Source organism: Sapajus apella, unplaced genomic scaffold, assembly GCF_009761245.1.
Source record: "Sapajus apella isolate SASKATOON/1434 unplaced genomic scaffold, GSC_monkey_1.0 scaffold333, whole genome shotgun sequence".
Classification (NCBI taxonomy): Eukaryota; Metazoa; Chordata; class Mammalia; order Primates; family Cebidae; genus Sapajus; species Sapajus apella.
The window spans coordinates 19,753-41,009 of NW_022437273.1; the positions used below are offsets into that span (position 1 = coordinate 19,753).

Here is a 21,257-nt window from a genome sequence, read left to right on the forward strand (position 1 = left end):
TTTTTGTATTATTAGTAGAGTCAGGGTTTTTCCATGTTGGCCAGGCTAGTATCAAACTCCTGACCTCAAGCAATCCACCTGCCTTGGTCTCCCAAAGTGCTGGGATTACAGGCATGAGCTGTGCCTGGCCCCATCTCTATAGTTTAAAAATTAAGAAAAAGGAAGGCTGTTTAGTATGTTCCTTTGTACCTAACTCCTTAGCAAAATCTATCTGCCTCATTTTTCAGAGTAAATATAACTATTTCACCTTCTGCTTTTTTCTTTAATGTCTTACTTTCCTTGCCTAGTTACATCAGATAGGGCCTCCAAAATAATAATGGTAACAGAGGGTATTCTTTTGTTCCAAAGGTTGATGGAAGTTTCTGTTGCTTCCGTGCCTTACAAATGATGCTGGGCTTTGGCTTGATAGGTGTGTGTCTGGGTTTAATTTCCTTTATTGTGTGTAATTTAAGGAAGTATCCCTCTTTCTAATTTGATGTTTCTTTTTTAAATTTTGTAGTAAATTTTGTCAAATGCCTTTTCAACATCTATGATGATTATGATTTTCAACATATTAATATAAGTAAAATGAACAAGTTCTAATTTTGAGCCTTTTTACACTGTACAAGTCTCTTGGTTTAGGTAAGTTTTTTTTTAAGCCCCAGTGGAGTTTATTTGCTAATATTTTATTTTGGATTTTCATATATTGATTTTTCTGTAAATGTCTTGCTTTTTTGGAGATAGGGCCTTGCTCTGATATCCAGGCTGGAGTGCAGTGATGTAATCACAGTGTATTGTAATTTTAAACTTCTGGACTCAAGTGATCCTCCCGCCTCAGCCTCCTGGGTAGCTGACACTACAGGCATGTGCCACCAAGCCCAGCTAATTTTTAAAATTTTCATGGAGACAGAGCCTTGCTATGTTGTCTAGGCTGCAGTTCAGTGTACGTTGTAGATGTGAATATTTATTGGTCTTTCTGCTGGAATCTTTCCCTCTCCCATCTGTTCGTCTTTAAATTCTGGGCATGCACACACACTCCACCTGCACATCCTAACTGCAAAATATTGATGTCCAACCTACCTTGAGAAGGGAGAACTGTTTTTCCCTCTTTGTATCTCTGCTAGTGTCCAGTCCACTGCTGTGTTTTTGGTAAATACTTGACCCACAGAGTGTGGGAGTCAGGAAGGGAAGGCTTCTGCATTTCCTTTGTGGACCCGACATCATGGATCCATTAAGCATATTGGGAAACCAGCAGGTCAGGAGGCTGCACACTCTAGTCGCCTCTGACTCTGAATTGCTCAGGGCTCCCTGCGTGCCAGTGATTTGCTTTTCTTTGTGAGTTGTCTCTTCGCTCATATTCCTAGGCTGAGTTCCCCAAAACAGCACCTGTAACAGTTGTGGGTGCATATCTGATCTTGCATGACCTGATTTACAGGGTATTTTGAACAGGAGCTACCTGTTATGGCTTGGGAAATGGCTAAAGTTTACTTGACTTTCATAAAGTAACTGGTAGAATATGTGATATAAGGCTGTTGCAAAAGCAGAAGTGGTGAGGGGTGATTGAGCTTGGGCAGCGGTGGGAGGCACAGGCCCGCATTAGCACCGTCCTGGCCATTTGTAGGTTATATGACCTTGGGGGAATCCCCTCAACTCTCTGAGCCTTTGTTTCTTTCCTCATTAAGGAGATTATCCATTTCTCATTGGACTATTGTAAGGCTTTAGATCAAACATCTTTCAAGGCACTCAGAGCAGTGCCTGGGCTCGGGGTCTTTAGGCTGTAACCATAGCAAACACTCAGATCCCAGCCACCCTCCCTTCTCTTCCCTCCAGCGTGGGAATGTGGAGGACCAACCTTTTCATTCCTATTTACCCTGGAGTTCTTTCTTCTGAACTTCATCTAGCACCTGCAGTGCACCAGGGACTCATGGGTGGGGAGGTCAGGGACAGCCAAGTCTGGAGTCTGGCCTTCAGCTTGCCTCAGTCCCTGTGGCTGACACCTGGCCCTTTGCTCTAAAATCTGGACCCTACAATCTACTACCAAATGCTCAGCCCAAAGAGGGATCCCCCTATCGGTGAGAAGATTGCATAACTGCCCACGTCTCCCCATCTCCTGAGTTGATGATCAGCCCCAGCAATCCAGAGACACATTCTTGGATTCTGCTAGGTTTATTCTTCAGTTGAAAACTCAAAGGAAAAGGTTATGTTCCAAAAGAAAGTAAAAAAAAACTGAATGCTCTAGCCTGGGAGCCTGAGTTCACAGGTGCCCCTACCAAAACAGAGGCCCTTGAAAGCCTTCAGTCCTCATGTGTCTACCCCAGAGAGCAGCTCTCTATTGGGCTTCTGAAGAGCTATCAGTTCCCCTCAAAGAAGCTCCTGCCTCAGGAGACCCCTGGGTCAGGCAGGGGAAGCCAGGACCAGGCAGCTGAGAACCCGACTTCGTGTCCTCCTGCACACAGTCAGTGTTCTGAAGCAGTGTCTTACCACATGGCTGTTGAATAAGTTAATAAATATCTTGGGCATGAACAGGAGCTGGTAGAGCTCTCTGCAGGGCTGGGACTTGCTGGCCGTAGTGTCTCTTGGTTTACAGTGGAGGTGTGGAGGAAGGCGGAGAATTACCCAGACCAGTGGGAGAGTTTCATGTCCTCAGAAGTATTTTGAGTGCAATGGCAAACAGCTCTTCTTCCCTGCATTTGAAGCACATGTCATTCTGAGTTGCGTGGCATTCCATGCTGGTTATTCTGTCCCAGCCAAGAATCTTGCCCTTGTCAAGGAGCTGGAATTAGAGTAGAAGGTGAAGGAGTTTGAAGCCTTTGGCAGCCTAGTGCTGGCTTAGATGAAATCTCAAACTGAAAAGAGAGAAGTAAGGCCAGGTTATGGGCCCCAGAGGAGAGGGGCCCCTGCTGTTTCCTGAGATAAATTATGTTGTGGCCCCTATTACAGCCCCTGGCCCTCCTTATTAAAAGGACAACTCTCCATCCACCCCCAGCCATCTTCCTCTCTTCTTTCTGTAAGAGCAGCAGGCATGGGTCGAGGTGTCCCTACACCTGCCAGGCCTTTGCAGGCAGTGGTGTTAGGCCCAGCCTGCTGAGTTCCTAGGAAACTGAACAAGCATCTGTGGAGCACTCAACTCCATATCAGGCTCTGCCACAAGCACCCTGGAGACAGAAGACCAAGACATACTTCCCAGCCAAGGGGAGGGTGGAACCTTAGCACACAATGCACTGAGAGCTCAGGATGCATCCAACCCAAAGTGCAGGCTAAAGGGAACTCTCACTGTGTGGGTGGGATCTTCAGTACGGTTTGCAGCGGAGGCTGCTCTACTGTTTCCCCATCAAGTGTGGTGGGCAAGGGCACAGACTGGACACCCAGAGCTACCAGGGTAAGGAAGCGCTCTTCTATCCCTCATCTGCTAGGAGAGCTGTTTAAAAGATGGGCTTTATTTAACTTCTTTGAGATGGAGTCTAGCTCTGTCACCCAGGCTGGAGTACAGTGGCTCACTGCAACCTCTGCCTCCCAGGATCAAGCAATTCTGCCCCAGCCTCCTGAGCAGCTGAGATTACAGATGCCTGCCACCACACCCAGCTAATTTTTCTATTTTTATTTGAGACGGGGTATGGCCAGGCTGGTCTCCAACTCTTGATCTCAAGCGATCCACCCGCCTTGGCCTCCCAAAGTGTTGGGATTACAGGCGTGAGCCACCACACCCTGCTATTTATTTTTTTGAGATGGAATCTTGCTCTGTTGCCCAGGCTGGAGTGCAGTGGCACAGTATCAGCTCACTGCAATCTCTGCCTGCTGGATTCAAGTGATTCCCCTGCCTCAGCCTCCTGAGGAGCTGGGACTACAGGCGTGAGACACCACTCCTGGCCAGGAAGTGCCCTTCTGTCCCTCATCTGCTAAGAGCAATGTCTAAAAGATGGGCTTTCTGCCATCTCTTTCTACTACATTCTGGTCCTTTTTCAGTATGAAATTTTCAGTAATTAGTAAATTAGCTGAATGGCTAACTTACTAAACTATAAATTTAGTGATTAGTAATTTTAATAATTTCTGGTTCTCTGCTAAAATCTATGATCTCTAATAAGCCTACTATCTGAGTCTTGTAGATCTCTATTATTGTCTGTGCTAGTTTTTACACTTAGAATTTTACCTCCCTAAGAGTGTATCATCATACCCAGCATGGAGGTGCTCAATAAATACACATTTTCAATGTCAAAAATTTTAAATGTGGTAAAACACAAAAAATTTACCATACCCATTTAAAGTACCCACTTCAGTGTAAGTACATTCACATTTTTGTGCATCCAAACTCTGGAACTCACTAAATCCTGCCAAACTGAAACTCTGTCCCCATTAAATAAGCCGTTACTGCTCTCTCCCAGCTCCTGGCCGCCGCCACTCTACTTTCTGTCTCTGTGAATCTGATCACTCTAGGTCCTTCCCATAAGTGGACTCATACAGTATTTCTCTTTTTGTGACTGCCTTATTTCACTTTGCATAATGTCCTCAAGCTTCATCCATGTGCTAGCATGTGTCGGAATTTCCTTCCTTTATAAGGCTGAATAATGTTTGACTGTATGGAGAGACTGGTATTTATCTGTCGGTGGGCACTTGGGTTCCTGCTATTTTTCAGCTCCTATGAATAACACTGTGCCAAGACCAGCTCAGCCTTGGAGACCCCAACTCATGCAACACTGAAGGAATTAAGAAACAGACACAGAGATAGCAAAAGATGGGTTCAGAGTTGAGCACCGGGGGTCTCTGACCTATGTATTTATTCTTGACTTTCCAGTGACAAGCTTTACAAGCAGATGCTCTGTGTTCTTTCATTGGTTAAAGGTAAACTAACTAGGCAGCTAGTGTGTGTTTACTATAGGTTAAAGATGAACTAGAAAGTGCTCTTTATGGGGGAACAAAGGAAAGGGTCACACATCCTGTGTTCAATGAAATAATTCATCTGGCATGAGACATAATTATATTGGATACTGTTTTATAATGCTTTGAGCAGTTTGCTGCTTTGGGGGCAGTTTTCCACTTTGGGGGGCCGACTAGGTTTCTATTGCTGCTGCTCTCGATGGATTTCTCAGCAAATAGTATGATTTCTCACACGTCAGAATTTGCTCTCAACAACGCTGCTATGAACATCAGTGTATAAATGTGTGAGGCCCTTTAAACTGTAGGGGGTACATACCCAGAAGTGGAAATACTGGATTATATGGTAATCCTTTGTTTTGAGACAGAGTCTCACTCTGTCACCCAGGGTGGAATGCAGTGGTGCAATCTTAGCTCCCTGCAACCGCTGCCTCCTGGGTTCAAGTGATTCTTAACCCTCAGCCTCCTGAGTAGCTGGGATTACAGGCCTGCACCGCCACGCCTGGCTAATATTTGTGTTTTTAGTAGAGATGGATTTCACCATGTTGGCCAGACTGGTCTTAAACTCCTAGCCTCAAGTGATTCACCTGCCCTGGCCTCACAAAGTGCTGGGATTACAAGTGTGTGCCACCACGCCTGGTCTGTTTTCAACTTTTTGATGGACAGTTTAAACACTGTTTTCCATAGCTACAGCTCCATTTTAAACTCCCAGTAAGAGTACACAAGGCTTCCAACCGCTCAGCATCCTCGCTAACACTTTCTTTTCTGTATGGATTACAGCCGTCTTAATGAGTCTGAGGTGGCCTCTCCACGTAGGTCTTCTTTTTTTTTCTTTTTTTGAGATGGAGTCTCACTCTGTCACCCAGGCTACAGTACAGCGGTGCAATCTTGGCTCACTGCAAGCTCCACCTCCCAAGTTCAAGCAATTCTTCTGCCTCAGCCTCCTGGGCATCTGGGACTTCAGTCACATGGCACCACACCCAGCTAATTTTTGTATTTTTAGTAGAGATGTGGTGTTACTCTGTCTGCCAGGCTGGTCTCAAACTCCTGACCTGAAGTGATTCACCCACCTCGGCCTTTCAGAGTGCTGGGATTACAGGCGTGAGCCACCATGCCCAGCCTCTCCACGTGGTTTTTGTTTGTTTCCCTAATAGTGATGGTGAGCATCTTTTTATGTGCTGATTGGCCAGTTGTATCTCTTATTTGGTGGACTGTCTATTCATGTCCTTTGTGCATTTTTGAACTGCGTTGGGAACTCTTTAGACATGTAATTTGCACATCTGTCATTCCGTAGGTTGCCTTTAGTCTGTTAATAGTATCCTTCAATGTAATCTAATCTGCCTACTTTTCCTTTTGTTGTTTGGGCCTTTGGTGTCACATCCAAGAAATCATTGCCAAAGGAAACTCTCCTATGTTTTAAGAGTTGTCAGCTGGGAACAGTGGCTCCCGCTTATAATCCCAGCATATTGGGAGGCCGAAGGTGATGAATCACGAGGTCAGGAGTTCAAGACCAGCCTGACCAAGATGCCCTGTCTCTACTAAAAATACAAAAATTAGCTAGGTGTGATGATGGGCACCTGTAATCCCAGCTACTTGGCAGGCTGAGGCAGAGAATTGCTTGAACCCGGGAGCCGGAGGTTGCAGTGAGCCAAGATCACACCACTGCACTCCAGCCTCAGTGTCAGAGTGAGACCCTGTCTCAAAAAAACAAGAGTTGTATAGATTCAGATCTTACACTTGGGTCTTTGATTATTATTGAGGTTTTCTTTTCTTCAACATGATATAAGGCAAGGCTTTAACTTCATTCTTTTGCCTGTGGATATCTAGTTTTCCCACACCATTTGTTGAAAGACTGTCCCTTCCCTGACTGAAAAGTCTTGGCATCCTTATTGAACTCATTTGACCATATGTGTAAGGGTTTCCTCCTGCACACTGTATTTCATTCCACTGGTCTCTCTGTATGTCTTTATCTGCCGTACCACACTTTTGACCACTGTAGCTTTTTTTTTTTTTTTTTTGAGATAGAGTCTTGCTCTGTCACCAGGCTGGAGGGCAGTGGTGCAATCTCGGCTCACTGCAGCCTCTACTGGGTTCAAGGGATTCTTCTGCCTCAGCCTCCCGAGTAGCTGGGACCCAGGCATGTGCCACCATGCCTGGCTAATTTTTGTATTTTTAGTAGAGATGGGGTTTCATCATGTTGGCCAGGATGGTCTTGATCTCTTGACCTCATGATCTGCCCACCTTGTCCTCCCAAAGTGCTGGGATTACAGGCTTGAGCCACCGTGCCCAGCCCACTGTAGCTTTTAATAATACATTTTGAAATTGAGAAATAAAAGACTTCAAACTTTGTTACTTTTTCAAGATTGCTTTGGCTATTTGGGATCTCTTGAAATTGCGTATAAACTTTACACAATTTGTAAGGATGGATTTTTCTATAATTGAAGAAAAAATGTCACTGAGATTTTGAGAGCAATCAAACTAAACCTGTAGATCACTTTGAGTCGTATTGACATCTTAACAAAACTAAGCCTTTTAATACATAAGTATGAGATGCCTTTACATTTGTTACACAACTGGTCTCTGGAACTCAAAATCCTGCCAAAGCCTTTGCCTCCTGGTTGAGTTTATTCCTGTTTTATTCTTTTTGATGCTATTGTAAACTGACTTTTTTCCTTTTTTTTAAGATAGTGTCTCACTGTGTTGCCCAGGCTAGGGTACAGTGGCTATTCACAGGCATAATCATTATAAAAAATGACAGCATTGAACTCCCAGGCTCAAGCGATTCTCCTACCTCAGCCTCCCAAGTAGCTGGGACTATAGGTATCCACAACTAAGCCAGCAGGAACTGTTTCCTTAATTTCCTTCTTGGATTGTTGACAGTGTGTAGAAATGAAACTGACTTTTGTATGTTGATTTCATAATCCTGAAACTTGGACAAATTATTAGCTCTAACAGTTTATTTTGTGCAGTCTTCAGGATTTTCTACAAAGAAGATCATGTCATTTGATAACAGAAAATTTTACTTCTTCCTTTCCAATTTGGATGCCTTTTCTTTTTCCTTTCTTTCTTAATAGCTCTGGCTAGGATTTCCAGTATCATGAAAGCAGGCATCATTGTTTTATTGCTCATCTTGGAAAACTTTGTCTCTCATCATTGAGAATGATACTAGCTGGAGGTTGTTCATATGACCTTTATTACCTTGAGGTTGTTTCGATTTCTAGTAAGTATGTTTTTAATCATGAAAGGATATTAAACTTCATTAAATGCTTTTTCTGTACTAATTGAAACAAATCGTCATGTGTTTACTTTCCTTCATTCTGTTAATGTGGTATCTTACCCTAATGTTTATATGGTAACCACCTTTCCATTCCAGGAATAAATCTTACTTGATCATGTTATATAATGCTTCTATGATGCTGTTGAATTCTCATTAGTATTTTCTCGAGCACTTTTGCATCTGTATTGATCAGGAATAGTGGTGTGTTTTCTTCTGCTGCTTTGTCTGTCTTTGTATCAGTAATGCTGGCCTCACAGAATGAGTTTGGAGGTATTCTTTCCTCAGTATTTTGGAAGAAGTGAGCAGGATTGATATATATTCTGTAAATGTTTGGTACAAGTCACCCATGAAGCCATCTGTTCTTGTACTTTCTTGTCAAGTTTTTGGTCACTGATTCATCTTCTATTTCATTTCTTTCTGTTCTAACCTTTAGTATTTCTTTCCTTCTCCTAGCTTTGGGTTTAGGCTGTTCTTCTCTTTCTAACAATTTAAGGTACAAAGTTAGGATTGTGGTTTAAGAGCTTTTCCTTTTTTTTTTTTTTTTTTTTTTAATTTGAGAGGGGGTTTTCCCCCTTTGTTGAGTTCTTCTTTTTTTTTTTTTTTTTTTTTTTTTTGAGACGGAGTCTCTCTCTTGTTACCCAGGCTGGAGTGCAATGGCGCGATCTCGGCTCACCGCAACCTCCGTCTCCTGGATTCAGGCAATTCTCCTGCCTCAGCCTCCTGAGTAGCTGGGATCACAGGCACGTGCCACCATGCCCAGCTAATTTTTTGTATTTTTAGTAGAGACGGGGTTTCACCATGTTGACCACGATGGTCTCGATCTCTTGACCTCGTGATCCACCCGCCTTGGCCTCCCAAAGTGCTGGGATTACAGGCTTGGGATTACAGGCTTGAGCCACCACGCCCGGCTTGAGTTAGTCTTAAACTCCTGGGTTCAAGCAATCTCCTGGCCTCAGCCTTCTAAGTAGGTGGGATTATAGAACAGTGTCACTATGCCTGGCTGCTGCTTTTTTTTTTTTATGGGGGTGTGGGGGGGAAATGGAGTCTAGCTGTGTCTCCCAGGCTGGAGTGTAGTGGTACAATCTTGACTTACTGCAACCTCCTCCTCATGGGTTCAAATGATTCTCCTGCCTCGGCCTCCCAAGTAGCTGAGATTACAAGGTGCTTGCCACCATGCCTGGCTAATTTTATGTTTTTAGTAGAGATGGGGTTTCCCCATGTTAGCCAGGCTGGTCTTAAACTCTTCACATCAGGTTATTTGCCTGTCTCTGCCTTCCAAAGTGCTGGGATTACAGATGTGAGCCACCACCTCCAGCCAGCTTTTTTTAATGTAAGCATGTACAGCTATAAATTTCCCGCATAGCACTGCTTTTGCTGCATCCCATAAGATTTGATATGTTGTTTTGTCTCAAAATACTTTATAATTTTCCTTATTATTTTTCTTCGATCCATAGTTTTGTAGTATGTTGTTGAGTTCCCATAGATTTGTGAATATTCCAGTTTTCCTTTTGCTATTACGATTTCAGTCCTTTAAAATGTATTAAATCTTGCTTTCAGGCCTAATGATCTTTCCTAGATAACATTCCACATGTACATTGAAGAATGTGTATTCTGCTGCTGGGTGAACTCATCTGTGTATGTCTGGTAGGTCCAATTTGTCTATAGTATCATTCAAGCTCTGTTTCCTTCTTGATCTTCTGTCTGGGTGTTGTATCCATTACTGAAAGTCAGTTATTGGGCCAGGCACAGTGGTTCATGCCTGTAATCCCAGCACTTTGGGAGGCCAAGGTGGGTGGATCACTTGAGGTCAGGAGTTCAAGATCAGCCTGGCCATAGTGGTGAATCCCTGTCTCTACTAAAAATAGCTCGGCATGGTGGCATACACCTGTAAACCCAGCTACTATGAGGCTGAGGCATGGGAATCACTTGAATTCAGGAGGTTGTAGCTGCACTCCAGCCTAGGAAACAAAGATTCTGTCTGGAAAAAAAAAAGGTGTTGAAATTTCCTACAATTTTCATAGAAGTCTGTCTGTTTCTCCTTTCATTCTGTCAGTGTTTGCGTCATATATTTAGGAGCTCTGAGGTGCGTTGCATGTACCTTTATAACTGTTGCATCTTTTTGTTGAATGGACTGTTATGATCTCTTACAACAGCTTTTGACCTTAAGTCTATTTAGTCTGAGATTAATCTAGCTCCTCTTCCTTTCTTCAGTTACCATTTCCATGGAGTATCTTTTTTCATCCTATGTGTAAGTCTCTTATTGTCTTTAGATTGTGGAAATAATTTGCATTTTTAAAGATTATCATCTGATGAAACTCAATAGCCTGGTGGGTGACTGTGAGCAGTTGTTCTGGGAGGACTCGAGCGCACCATTTACCGGGCCTCCCCATGCCACTGTGGATTGTTTTCTGTAGGGCTTATGGTTTGTTTTCTCTCATTTCCTTCCTTCTGCCTTCCTTTGTGTTTGATTTTTTTGTGTGACACACTTAGAATGTACACACTTTCTTTTGTGTACATTCTTTAGATATTTCTTTGTAATTACCATGAGGATTATATAAAACATGCTGAAGTTATAGCAATTATACAAATATTCTACTCCTTGACAGCTCTGCCCCATCCTATGTTGTTGATGTTACACAAGTATATCTATATTTTAGAGAGAGGGTCTCACTCTGTCACTCAGGCTGGAGTGCAGTGGCACTGTCATAGCTCATTGTAACCTGAAGCCCCTGGACTGAAGCGATGCTCCATAACTGAGACTACAAGTGCATGCCACCATGCCTAATTTTTCTAAATAAATTACATATTTAACATAGGCTTATGGTTACACATCTCTTTTAAATCCAATAAAATAATTAAAATCAGAGATGTAAATCAAAATTCCAATAATACAGGTCTTTATATGTGGCTTCAAATGTCCACCTAGCATCTTTTTGTTTTGACTTGAAGGACTCCCTTTAGCATTTCTTGCAGGACAGGTCCCAATGTAATGAACTATCTCAGCTTTTGTTTATCTGACAATGTCTTAATTTCTCTGGTCAGGTGCTAGGTGGAAGGATCACATGAGGTCAGGAGTTCGAGACCAGCCTGGCCAACATGGTGAAACCCCGTCTCTACTAAAAATACAAAAACATGGTGGTTGACACCTGTAATCCCAACTACTTGGGAGGCTGCACCACTGTACTCCAACCTGGAAGACAGAGCAAGACCCTATCTCAAAAAGATAATAAAGATAATATTAAGACACATTTTTGGTGTCTTAATATTCTTTTTTTCTTATGAGAGTTCATAAGATGCCTTTATTTTGTAACTTACAGCCACCTTTAAATTTGTCCTTCAAATGTTAACTGTAATTGGTGACTGCTTTTCTTAAATACTTCACTGGTGTCCAAGAGGGGGATACCCTTGATTTAAAATAAATAAACCTGGCCAGACACAGTTGCTCACACCTGTAATCCCAGCACTTTGGGAGGCCGAGGCAGACAGATCATGAGGTCTGACATTTGAGACCACCCTGGCCAACATGGTGCAACCCCATCTCCTCTAAAAACACAAAAAAATTAGCGGGGCATGGTGGCACATGCCTGTAATCCCAGCTCCTCAGGAGGCTGAGGCAGGAGAATTGCTGGAACCCGGGAGGAGAAGGTTGTAGTGAACTGAGGTTGCTCCACTGCACTTCGGCCTGGGCGACAGAGCAAGACCCTATCTCAAAAAAATAAACACTAAGAGGAAGACAGAGGACCTTAACTGCAGATAATACTCCATTGTTACCCTGTGGCTATAAGTCTTCTGAGTTGCCTGTCCTCCCAGATGTTCTGTTAATAGCTGTAGTAGCTGACAGTTTTGTATTTACACAGAACAATTCTTGATTCCAGATTCTCCAACCTTCCCGTGGAGCCACAGCACCTCCTGTCTTGGCACTTCATGAGTCCAATGCTGCTTCCCAAGAGGATCTGGTTGGTAGACCGTGACCTTGATTTCTGCCTGTAAGCCTCACTTTTTTCTCATCAGCCACCACCTTTTTGGTACTAGAAGAGTGCTTTTTATAGTACACTCATCAGTAGATCCTGAAATCACAACCTGGCCATTTGGATGTTCAACTAATGCTTTATGCTGTGGAGTCCCTGGAACTCAGCAACCCATGCCGGAACTCACTGGAGCTCAGGTGTGTAGCACTACCTTGTTTCTCTATGGCTGGGCGTGAAAACAGTGTTCATGCATTTGTTTTCCATTTGTTACTTTGGGGGTTTTGTTTTGTGAGACAATGTCTCACTCTGCCATGCAGCCAGGGGTATAGTCATGGCTCACTGCAGCCTTGACCTTCCGGGTTCAAGCCATCATGCCTCAGCCTCCCAAAGTGCTAGGAATACAAGCATGAGCCACTGCACCTGGCCTACTTTTGAGGTTTGAGTTCTTCATGTATTCTAGAGATGAGTCCTTGGTCCAATAGGTGGTTTGTAAACATTTTTCCCAATCTGTAGCTTATCTTTCCATCCTTCTAATTGAGTCAGAGAGCAAAAATGTGGTCCCCCTTGCAGACACTCTGCCCCTGTAGCAGGAAAACAGACACAGACAGTATATAAATGAACATGTGGATGTATCCCTTGAGCAAGCGTCCATTTGTGGTAAAGGGGTCTCTAGACAGATCAGTGCCGAGAGGTTATTTCATTAAGTAATAGTTGAGCTGGATAGAAACTCTAACCCCATGCTTACTTTCTCTTACTCCACTGTCTTCCGTTGCTGCTGGTGGGAAAGCAATTGTCAACATGTTCTTCCTTCTTTCCACCCTCCTCAGTAGCTTTTAGGACCTGTTCTTTGTCTTTTCTGCAATTATGTTTGGATGGGTCTAGGTATGGATGGATTTATTGTATTGGGGACTGTGCCTCCTGACTCTAAAGGGTCCTGGGTCCTGTCTCTGTTTTCATTCTGGAATTTTTCTTGAGACAGACTCATTCTGTCACCAGGCTGGAGTGCAGTGGCAAGATCTTGGCTCACTGCCACCTCCACCTTCTGGGTTCTCCTGTCTCAGCCTCGCGAGTAGCTGGGATTAAAGGCACACGCCACCACTCCTGGCTAATTTTTGTATTTTTAGTAGAGATGGGTTTTCACCATGTTGGTCAAACTCCTGACCTTAAGTGATCCACCCATCTTGGCCTCCCAAGTGCTGGGATTACAGGGATGAGCCACCACAGCCGGCCTGGAATTTCTTTGAGACAGATTGGATCCTCTCATTTCATCCTCCCTTTGTCATATTTTCCAATTGATTAAGCTTTAAATGTCTGTGAATGGCAGCCACTAATTCTGGCATCTGTAGCTCTTGGAAGTCCACTCCTTTTGTTGATACTGACCTCTATGCCTTTTAGTGGGGCTTTGGCTATAGCAATCATATGCAGCACTGGCTAAAGAATCTCAAGGTAGCTAGTGATAGAAATGAATTAGCGGTCCACCCTGGTAGTGGGGACAAACCTTCACATATTTGCTCACAGAAGTCACCTTCTGTGTTGATGATGATTTTTGCGGTATGAGAGCAGAGGGAAAACAGAGGCTGAGCATTTTCTCTAAACAGGAGTGGACATGGTGGCTCAAGCCTCTCATCCCAGCACTTTGGGAGGCTGAGGCAGGTGGATCACCAGAGGTCAGGAATTCATGACCAGCCTGGCCAGCATGGAAAAACACCATCTCTACAAAAATACCTGACTGTATTTTTGGGAGGCTGAGGCAGGTGTATTGCTTGAACCTGGGAGGTGGAAGTTGAAATGAGGCAAAATTGTGTCACTACACTCCAGCCTGGACAGTTCATAAATAAGAGATATAATTGACTCACAGTTCTGCAGGCTGTACAAGCACAGCTCCAGCATCTGCTTGGCTTCTGGTGAGGCCCCAGGAAGCTTACAATCATGGCAGAAACAGGAGGGGGTGCAAAGAGAGAGAGGAGGTACCAGGCCCTTTATAAACAAACTGCTCTCATGTGAACTAATAGAGCAAGAACTCACGCTTCACCAAACAGAGGGTGCTAAGCCATCCATGAGGGATGTACTCCCTCTAACAAATGTGAGATTTGGAGGGGACACACATCCAAGCTGTGTCAGGCTATAAATGTTTTGTTTTGATTCTTAACTCCTTGAATGACAATTATTTGTCCTCCCTGACGAGAGAGAGAGATGGGTTTTCCCTCCGGCTGGAAGGCAGATGCCAGACAGGGGACAGAGTGCCAACCGGCTGGGGCGGCTTGCTGCACTGTGGAGGAGGGGCCAGGGACACGAAGCTGCGGGCACACAGTTGGATGTAGGTGGCCACCAGAGTGCAGGCAGGCTGGAGCTCCCAGGTGCCACAGGGGTCCTCCACCTGAAATCAGGGCCACCCAGTCACTGTCTCTAGCCTAGGCCTCTCCTCTATGCCACTCCCCAGGGTAGACTATGGAAAGGGCTTTCTGTGCTTCGGGGGCCATGCTCACACTCACCACCCAGAAGCAGTTCCCCAAGCTGGAATAGAGGTCCTGGAAGAAGGCCAGGCTGGCAGGGCTCTGTCCTGGGCAGGCCTGCTGAGTCTTCTTGGTGGCCCTGCAGTCACCATCCACCTGGTAGGACAGACACAAGAGTCTGGCCTCCCGCTGGACCATGTGGCTCCCCCACACACATCGGCCTCAGCAGGAGACTTCCCCCCACCCTGGGCCTGCAAAGACCTCTGCAGAGCCAACAGGCCACCTGCCTCTCCTGGGACTCTGCAGTGAGCAGTCCTGAAGAGCCTCAGCCAGAGGGAGGAAGGGCAGGTGCACCTGCTCACCTGCCAGGCCAGGCTGAGCTCCTCTGTGGGCCACAGAGTCATCCAGCAACATCAGATCATTGCCTGCTTCATTGTCATTGGTGCCTAGAAGGCCAGCGGATATGCCTGTGAGGAGGAGGGAAACTGAGGAGGTCCTTAGAGCCCGTGATCCTCCCCCAGGGGACCTGTATGAGAGACGAGCCTGAGGCACACAGAGGATTGGTAGAATCCCTCCACCCCCGACTCCCATAGCCCAGGGCTCTGGCTCCAAACTCTCATCAGAAGAGGGAGGGAAAGTAGGAACTGACGACAACGTGTGTCCCCCCATCCCCTCTCCACGTCCTCAGCTTGAGTGGCCAGAATCCAGGCCTGCCCTTTGTGTTCTTGGCAGAGGGACCACAGAAAGGCCAACTCCACCCTGGAGCCACCTATCCCAGGGATGTGGGCAGAAAGCCCTGGGCCTCGGTGCCTTCATTTCAACCACAGTGGCCGCCTACAGCCCCGGGGACCTGTCACTGGAAGCTGAGAATGGTGCATCCCGAAGAGGCTTTTGGTGGTGATGCCAACCCTGCTGGGGCCCAGACTCACCGTGGTGCCAGAGGCTCAGAATCAGGCTGCAGAGGCCGGTGGGCACGTCACAGGAGATGGAGACCCTGTCCTAACTGGTCAGCTCAATCCTGGGGACGTCTCTCCTCTTCATGGCAAGAGGCAGCTGGAGGTCTGGACAGTTCTCCCCTGGGAGGGAGGAGTTGTACAGCCTATAGGCCTGTGGACAAAAGGGGGTGGTCAGGAGGGCTGACCCACAGACAAGCTTGAAAGGGTCATCTCCCCAGGCAAACTGCCACAGGCACAAGTCTCCAGGGGAAGCTCGGGCCTCTCCTCCTCACCTGCAGGCTGGGGTAGAAGATGAAGGTCAGGTGGTTCAGCTCCACACAATCAGGGCCGTGAGCCCCGAGAATGTGTTGTGAGCAAAGTCTTGGGCCAGCAGGATGCTGCCACACTGGGTGCTGAGGTTTCACACCCAGCTGTCAAAAGTCACCACATGCTGGGCCTGGGCCACCAGGGCATGGTCTAGGGAGAAGCAGCCCCAAAGGCAGGGTGAGTGGAGCTCAATGCCTGCTTGGCACCCCAAAGCCTAGAGCCCTGGTTTAGCCTGCCCTGAGGCCAGGAGTCCCAGCGATCCCTCACCTGCTTCAGGATGACATGAGCTGAAGGGCTATGGCCCAGTTCAGCCCTAACAAGGAATGGAGTCCCCAGACCCGCTACAAAACTGCTAAGTAACAAAGCCTGGCTCAGGGGCCACATTGTCATACTTCTGTTTACATCAGATGTCCAGAGCAGCCACAGCCATGGACACAGCAGGCAGACTGGTAGCTGCAGGGTTTCATTTGAGGATATTTCTAAAATCAGCTGTGGTGAGGCATGCACAACTCTGAATAAACTAGAAGCCACTGAATCGTGCACTTAGAGTTCACACATTGGCCGGGCACAGTGGTGCTAAGCCACCCCAGCACTTTGCAGGGCTGAGGCAGGAGGACCACTTGAACCCAGGAGGTCAAGGGTGCAGGGAGCCGAGATCGCACCACTGCACTCCAACCATGACAACAGAGTCATGCCCCATGGGGCAGGGGGCTCCCAGAAAGGAGGGTGGCACAGCCTGGGGCAGGATTCACACTCCCAGGGACCCTGCAGCAGGCAGCATCTGAGCTGGTAGAACTCAGGCAGCACAGTGACCCTGGACAGCTCCCAGAGTGGCCACAGCAACTTCTACTCCACCAGGTAGCTGGTCACACAGGCCATGTCCAGGGCTCATCCCCTCGAGACAGCAGTGGCAACATCGCTGCCACTGAATAGTTCCTAGAGGGAACACACAGGACAAGTCGCTGTGCCTGGCCAAGCCTTGCATCTTTTGGCTGCAGAGTGGGAGCTCACAGGTCCGCATAAAGAGCTCTGCCATGGAGAGCATTGGGGTGCCTCTTGGGGAGGGGCTGTCCTTGTTCTAGGAAATCCCATAATGAGGTGGAGGAGAACAGAGGCTGGCATGACAGCGAAGGTGGGCGGTGAGGCCGGGACAGAAACAAGCTGCCCTATTTTGAGGACACAGATGTCTGATGCCATGTCTGATCTGCCCCCTGGGTCTTGTGCAGCACAGGGCCTGTGTGTGGGGATGCCAAGGACAGGAGCTGGAAGGTGTAGGAAACTGTTTTGTTTTTTGAGACAGAATCTCATCCTGTTTCCCAAGTTCAGGTATAGTGATACGATCTCGACCCCCTGCAACCTCTGCCTCCTGGGTTTAAGTGATTCTCCTGTCTCAGCTTCCAGAGTAGCTGGAACTACATGCACTCACTGCCATGCCTGGCTAATTCAGATCTCACAGGCTTGACCCTACTCTACATATTGAGAAAGTTTCAGTCCACCCCTCAACTGTAGAAATTTCCTGAGATCACACCACTGAGACAGAGTAAGACTCCATCTCAAAAAAAAGATGATTACAAAACAAAAGCAGGGAAATGTGACAGAGCAGAATGGCCTGCTTAAGAGGTGACTCTGAGGCTCTCTGCAGGGAGCAGTGCACACCCTGCTGTAGATTTCTTGTGTTTCGTGTCTGTCTCTGGGTAAAACTGAGCTTCCTGAAGGCAGGGGTCAGCCTCGCCCACTGTGGTCCTCTGCAGCAGCTTCTAAAACCTGCCTGCACGGGATCATGCTCAAGAGGTCTCTTTGGAGTGAGGAAGAAATCCCAGCTTCCTCTCCTGTGAAATGGGGAGTGAAGAAGCCTTTGTGTAGGGCTGTCAGAGTCAGAGCATGTCGAAGCATTCAGCATTGTGCCTGATACGTGGCAAGAATGCTGGATGTGCCACTCCCAACCCTGCGTTACCTGGTTACGAGGTCATACAGGTCCAGCAGGGGTTTGCAGTGCCTCTTCAGTGCCCGTGACAATGTGGCCTCAACCCAGGACAGCATCTGGTGGGTCACCTGGAGAGGGAGGGGACAGTGAGAGCTGTCTCAGTCGTCCTCAACTGTCAGCCACGCCCCAACCTTGCTCTGACTCTCCATCTCCAGGGTGCCTTTCACAGCCCCCAGGGCCATCCTGCTGGGCCTGGGACCCCAGTTGCCTGGCATCCCGGGCACCCAGGCCTGTAGCCACCACATGGCCGCCTCTGCCCACTCCCGCCACACCTCCTTCAGGGGCCACAGCAACACTTCCAGGAAGGCATTTTTCAGTGTGGCCAGGGGCCCTGCAATGGGCAGCCACCACCCACCATGAGGCTTCTGGGCAGCTGAGAGGCCCAGCCCACGACTTGAGGAGATAGGGCCTATTCCTGGGATTAAGATGGTTGGGAGGAGTGGGGGAAAAGGAATAGAGCAGAAGGCACTGAAGATTGCAGGCAAGTTGTTACAGCAGAACCGAGCCACCTCTGCATGGCCTGCTCACAGGTTGTCTGGAGACTTTGATTGGGGGAGGGTTCCCACCACTCCTAAAAGTGATACAAGGCTCTCTGCACCTGAACTGTTTGTACAAACGCGGTTTATGCCAGACCCCTGCTTGCCTCCTAGGAGTCTGACAGCGTGCTCTGAGCTAAGCAGCACCTGCCAATTAGGCAGCCCCACTAAATACCCTGGGTCACATAGTGCTGGGACAGCCAAGTGCATCCCACGTGAAGGTGCAGGGACAGCACCACTGGGTGCTGGCCGTGGTTCCTCCTGGACTGCGCCCCGGCCCCCTTCCCTGTGCCAACACTCCTGCCTCCTCTCACTGTAGTCAATGACAGCTGTGAACAGCACAGTATGCCGAGTCATGGAGCACTCTTTCAAATTCACTGCCCTGTGGGTGGCCATGGGACTCTGGCACAGCAGAGAGGCTACGGAGGTGACATTCAATAGCCAGTCAGAGGGACACCCACCCTGGCATTGGGCCCTGGATGGTGGAGAGGCCAGAAGTTCCTAGTCCTGCCAGGAGGGCAGTTGGGGCAGCTGCTGTGAGCGTTTAACGGCCACAGAGAGCTCATCGTGGAACCAGAAAGAGACCCTGTGGCAGTGAGCTTCACAGAAGCAAGGCTGTACACTCAAAAGAAAGCAGGTAGAAGACTAAGGAAACTGAGGCAGCAGGTATAAGGGATATTAGCTTGGAGACCTTGTAAGAATAAGACAGAAGCCCATGAAAAAAAGGTTGGGTCAGGCACGGTGCCTCACACTTATAATTCCAGCACTTTGGGAGGCTGAGGCCAGTAGATCATGAGGTCAAGAGATCAAGACCATCCTGGCCAAAATGGTGAAACCCTATCTCTACTAAAAATACAAAAATGAGCCAGGCATTGTGGTGCATGCCTGTAGTCCCAGCTATTTGAGAGGCTGAGGCAGGAGAATTACTTTAATACGGGAGGCAGATGTTGCAGTGACCCGAGATCATGCCACTGTGCTCCAGCCTGGTGACACAGCGAGACTCCATCTCAAAAAAAATAAGCCACCACCATTTGCAGAACTGGATGTCAAAAGGGAAAAAAAAGTGTACAAAGTTAAATGCTTGCTGTAGAACTACCACCTGTTCAGCTGCTGAGCACACCATCATTCCTAACTCAGCAAAAGAACCCCCACTCCAGGAAAAACTAAAAGAGAACTGCTGTTTCCAAAATGCATTTTTATGGTTGGAAATCTGTTTCCCAAGCCCTCCTTCCAGGCTGAGGCCAGTGGATCACGAGGTCAAGAGATGTGGGGCTGGAGATGCAAAAGGGAAAGTCACCAAGGCTGAGTTTCAGCTGTCTGCATCCTTGCAGCAAGGGCCAGAGGGCCATGAGGGGGTTCCCTAGCTCCCACCGTCCACGCTGGACTCACAGGGCGCAGCTCTGCTGCAGTGGCCAGGCTTACCTCCATGAAGTGATTGCTCAGGGTGCGCCCCGAGTCATTCTTGAAGGTCTGGCTGACACGGAGATGCCTCTTGTTGCTTCTCTCATCCCAGTGCTTTCCATAGCTCACCTCCAGTTCAAGTGATTCTCCTGCCTCAGCCTCCGGAGAAGCTAGGATTACAGGCATCCACCACTACGCCTGGCACATTTTTGTATTTTTAGTAGAGATAGGGTTTCACCACGTTGGCCAGGCTGGTCTTGAACTCCTGACCTCTTGATCTGCCTGCCTCAGCCTCCCAAAGTGCTGAAATTACAAGCGTGAGCCACTACGCCTGGCTTTTTTTTTTTTTTTTTTTTTTTAAACTTATTATTGGTTTATTTTAGAGATAAGATTGTGGCACCATCTTGGCTCATTGCAACCTCTGCCTCCTGGGCTGAAGCAACCCTGGATGAATAGACATAAGACTGAGGCTGAAGTGCCAGCCCTGGATCCATTCCTATATGGCTATGCTATTGGGAGCAAGTTCATCTCTTTGGGGATGAGCTCAGGGTACTCAGATTACCACTTGCCAGACTCTGGTGCTCTCTCTGGACATCCCACGTGGCCTGGGCACCCACCTTGTGGCTGAAGGCTGGGATCTGTGTGCAGTGGAGCTCATGGCCCAGCTCCAGCCTGTAGGCGGCATCTGAGCGGCTCTCTGTCTGCAGCCTCTGGCCGGTGCTGCACTGGTGCCCTGGCTGCTTTGCCTGAGCTGTGAGGATCAATGAAGGGACCCCTGCCCTCCTCTGCCAGGCAGCCCTCCACCAGGGCTCCAAGAGGAGGAGGACCCAGCCCAGCCTGGCCTCAGCCATGTCCTCCCAGCCCTGTGCTCTGCTTCACCTGTCACTCCATTAGAACCTGTCCATGGGGAAGTCTTAAGAGATGGATGACTGTCCCCTCAACAGACACACTTTTTAAAAAAAAATGATCAGGTACTATGTCTTACTGAGAGCCCACAGAATGACTAATGGAAAATCCTGTGGTGACAGCATATCTTAGCTCACAGAGCCATAGCCGCAGGAAACGGCACCTGCCCCGCAATCAGGCCTTACCCAGGAGGCTGTACTGGATCCTCAAGCAGTTGGTGCAGAGGTGGCCCCGCTGCTGCAGCAGGCCAAGGGCACGCAGCCCCACCAGCCCTAGCATAAACAACTCGGCACTCACCCACCATCCATCCTCCTCCATCCTTTCCAGCAGTGCTGCAGGGACAGAGAGCAGGCAGGTCAAAGGGTCAGCCCCCAGGGACCAACAACCCTAGCCCCAGGCAAAGAGGGGACTCAGGATACCCCAGTGGCCTTGGGGTTGGGGGGGGCTTCTTGAAGAGTCAACACCTGTGCCCTGCGCAACAGCCCACAGACAGGCCTGATCACGGCTCACAGCAGCCTTGACCTCCTCCCACCTCAGCCTCCCAAGTAGCTGGTACTAGACACTTGCCACCACATTGGCGCGCGTGTGTGTGTGTGTGTGTGTGTGTGTGTGTGTGTGTGTG

The 21,257-nt window shown here is 47.8% G+C and overlaps 2 protein-coding genes and 1 long non-coding RNA gene across 5 annotated transcripts in view; all 3 read right to left on the reverse strand.

The window, feature by feature from the left end:
- Positions 1 to 2,125: 2,125 nt before the first annotated feature.
- LOC116545687 lies at positions 2,126 to 16,277 on the reverse strand. The gene is made up of 5 exons (XR_004266409.1): positions 15,775 to 16,277; positions 15,476 to 15,622; positions 14,909 to 15,013; positions 14,586 to 14,702; positions 2,126 to 2,825 (listed from the first exon to the last, which is right to left on the reverse strand). It is a non-coding gene; the product is annotated as an uncharacterized LOC116545687 (long non-coding RNA).
- A 1,189-nt stretch (positions 16,278 to 17,466) lies between these two features.
- On the reverse strand, positions 17,467 to 19,935 carry LOC116545686. The gene is made up of 2 exons (XM_032272219.1): positions 19,751 to 19,935; positions 17,467 to 17,860 (listed from the first exon to the last, which is right to left on the reverse strand). Exons 1-2 carry the CDS (start codon positions 19,913 to 19,915, stop codon positions 17,759 to 17,761), a joined length of 267 nt encoding a protein of 88 aa, XP_032128110.1. The 5' UTR covers positions 19,916 to 19,935; the 3' UTR covers positions 17,467 to 17,758.
- A 130-nt stretch (positions 19,936 to 20,065) lies between these two features.
- LOC116545684 overlaps positions 20,066 to 21,257 on the reverse strand; it is a 4,311-nt gene continuing 3,119 nt past the window's right edge. For all 3 annotated transcript variants that reach the window (XM_032272218.1, XM_032272217.1, XM_032272216.1), the window contains 2 exons: positions 20,821 to 20,967; positions 20,066 to 20,480 (listed from right to left, as the gene is read on the reverse strand). In XM_032272218.1, the coding sequence (XP_032128109.1) occupies positions 20,254 to 20,480; positions 20,821 to 20,967 (374 nt within the window). In that variant the 3' untranslated portion in view covers positions 20,066 to 20,253. The remainder of the gene's footprint in view (positions 20,481 to 20,820; positions 20,968 to 21,257) is intronic.

What these genes read in the sequence shown, in the direction of transcription:
- LOC116545686 (XM_032272219.1), bottom strand. Translation starts at nt 19,915, where the DNA reads ATGCCTGTAATCCTAGCTTCTCCGGAGGCTGAGGCAGGAGAATCACTT. An exon ending in TGAGCAATCACTTCATGGAG is followed by an intron (nt 17,861 to 19,750) that starts GTAAGCCTGGCC and finishes CTCCCTCTCCAG; the next exon opens with GTGACCCACCAGATGCTGTC.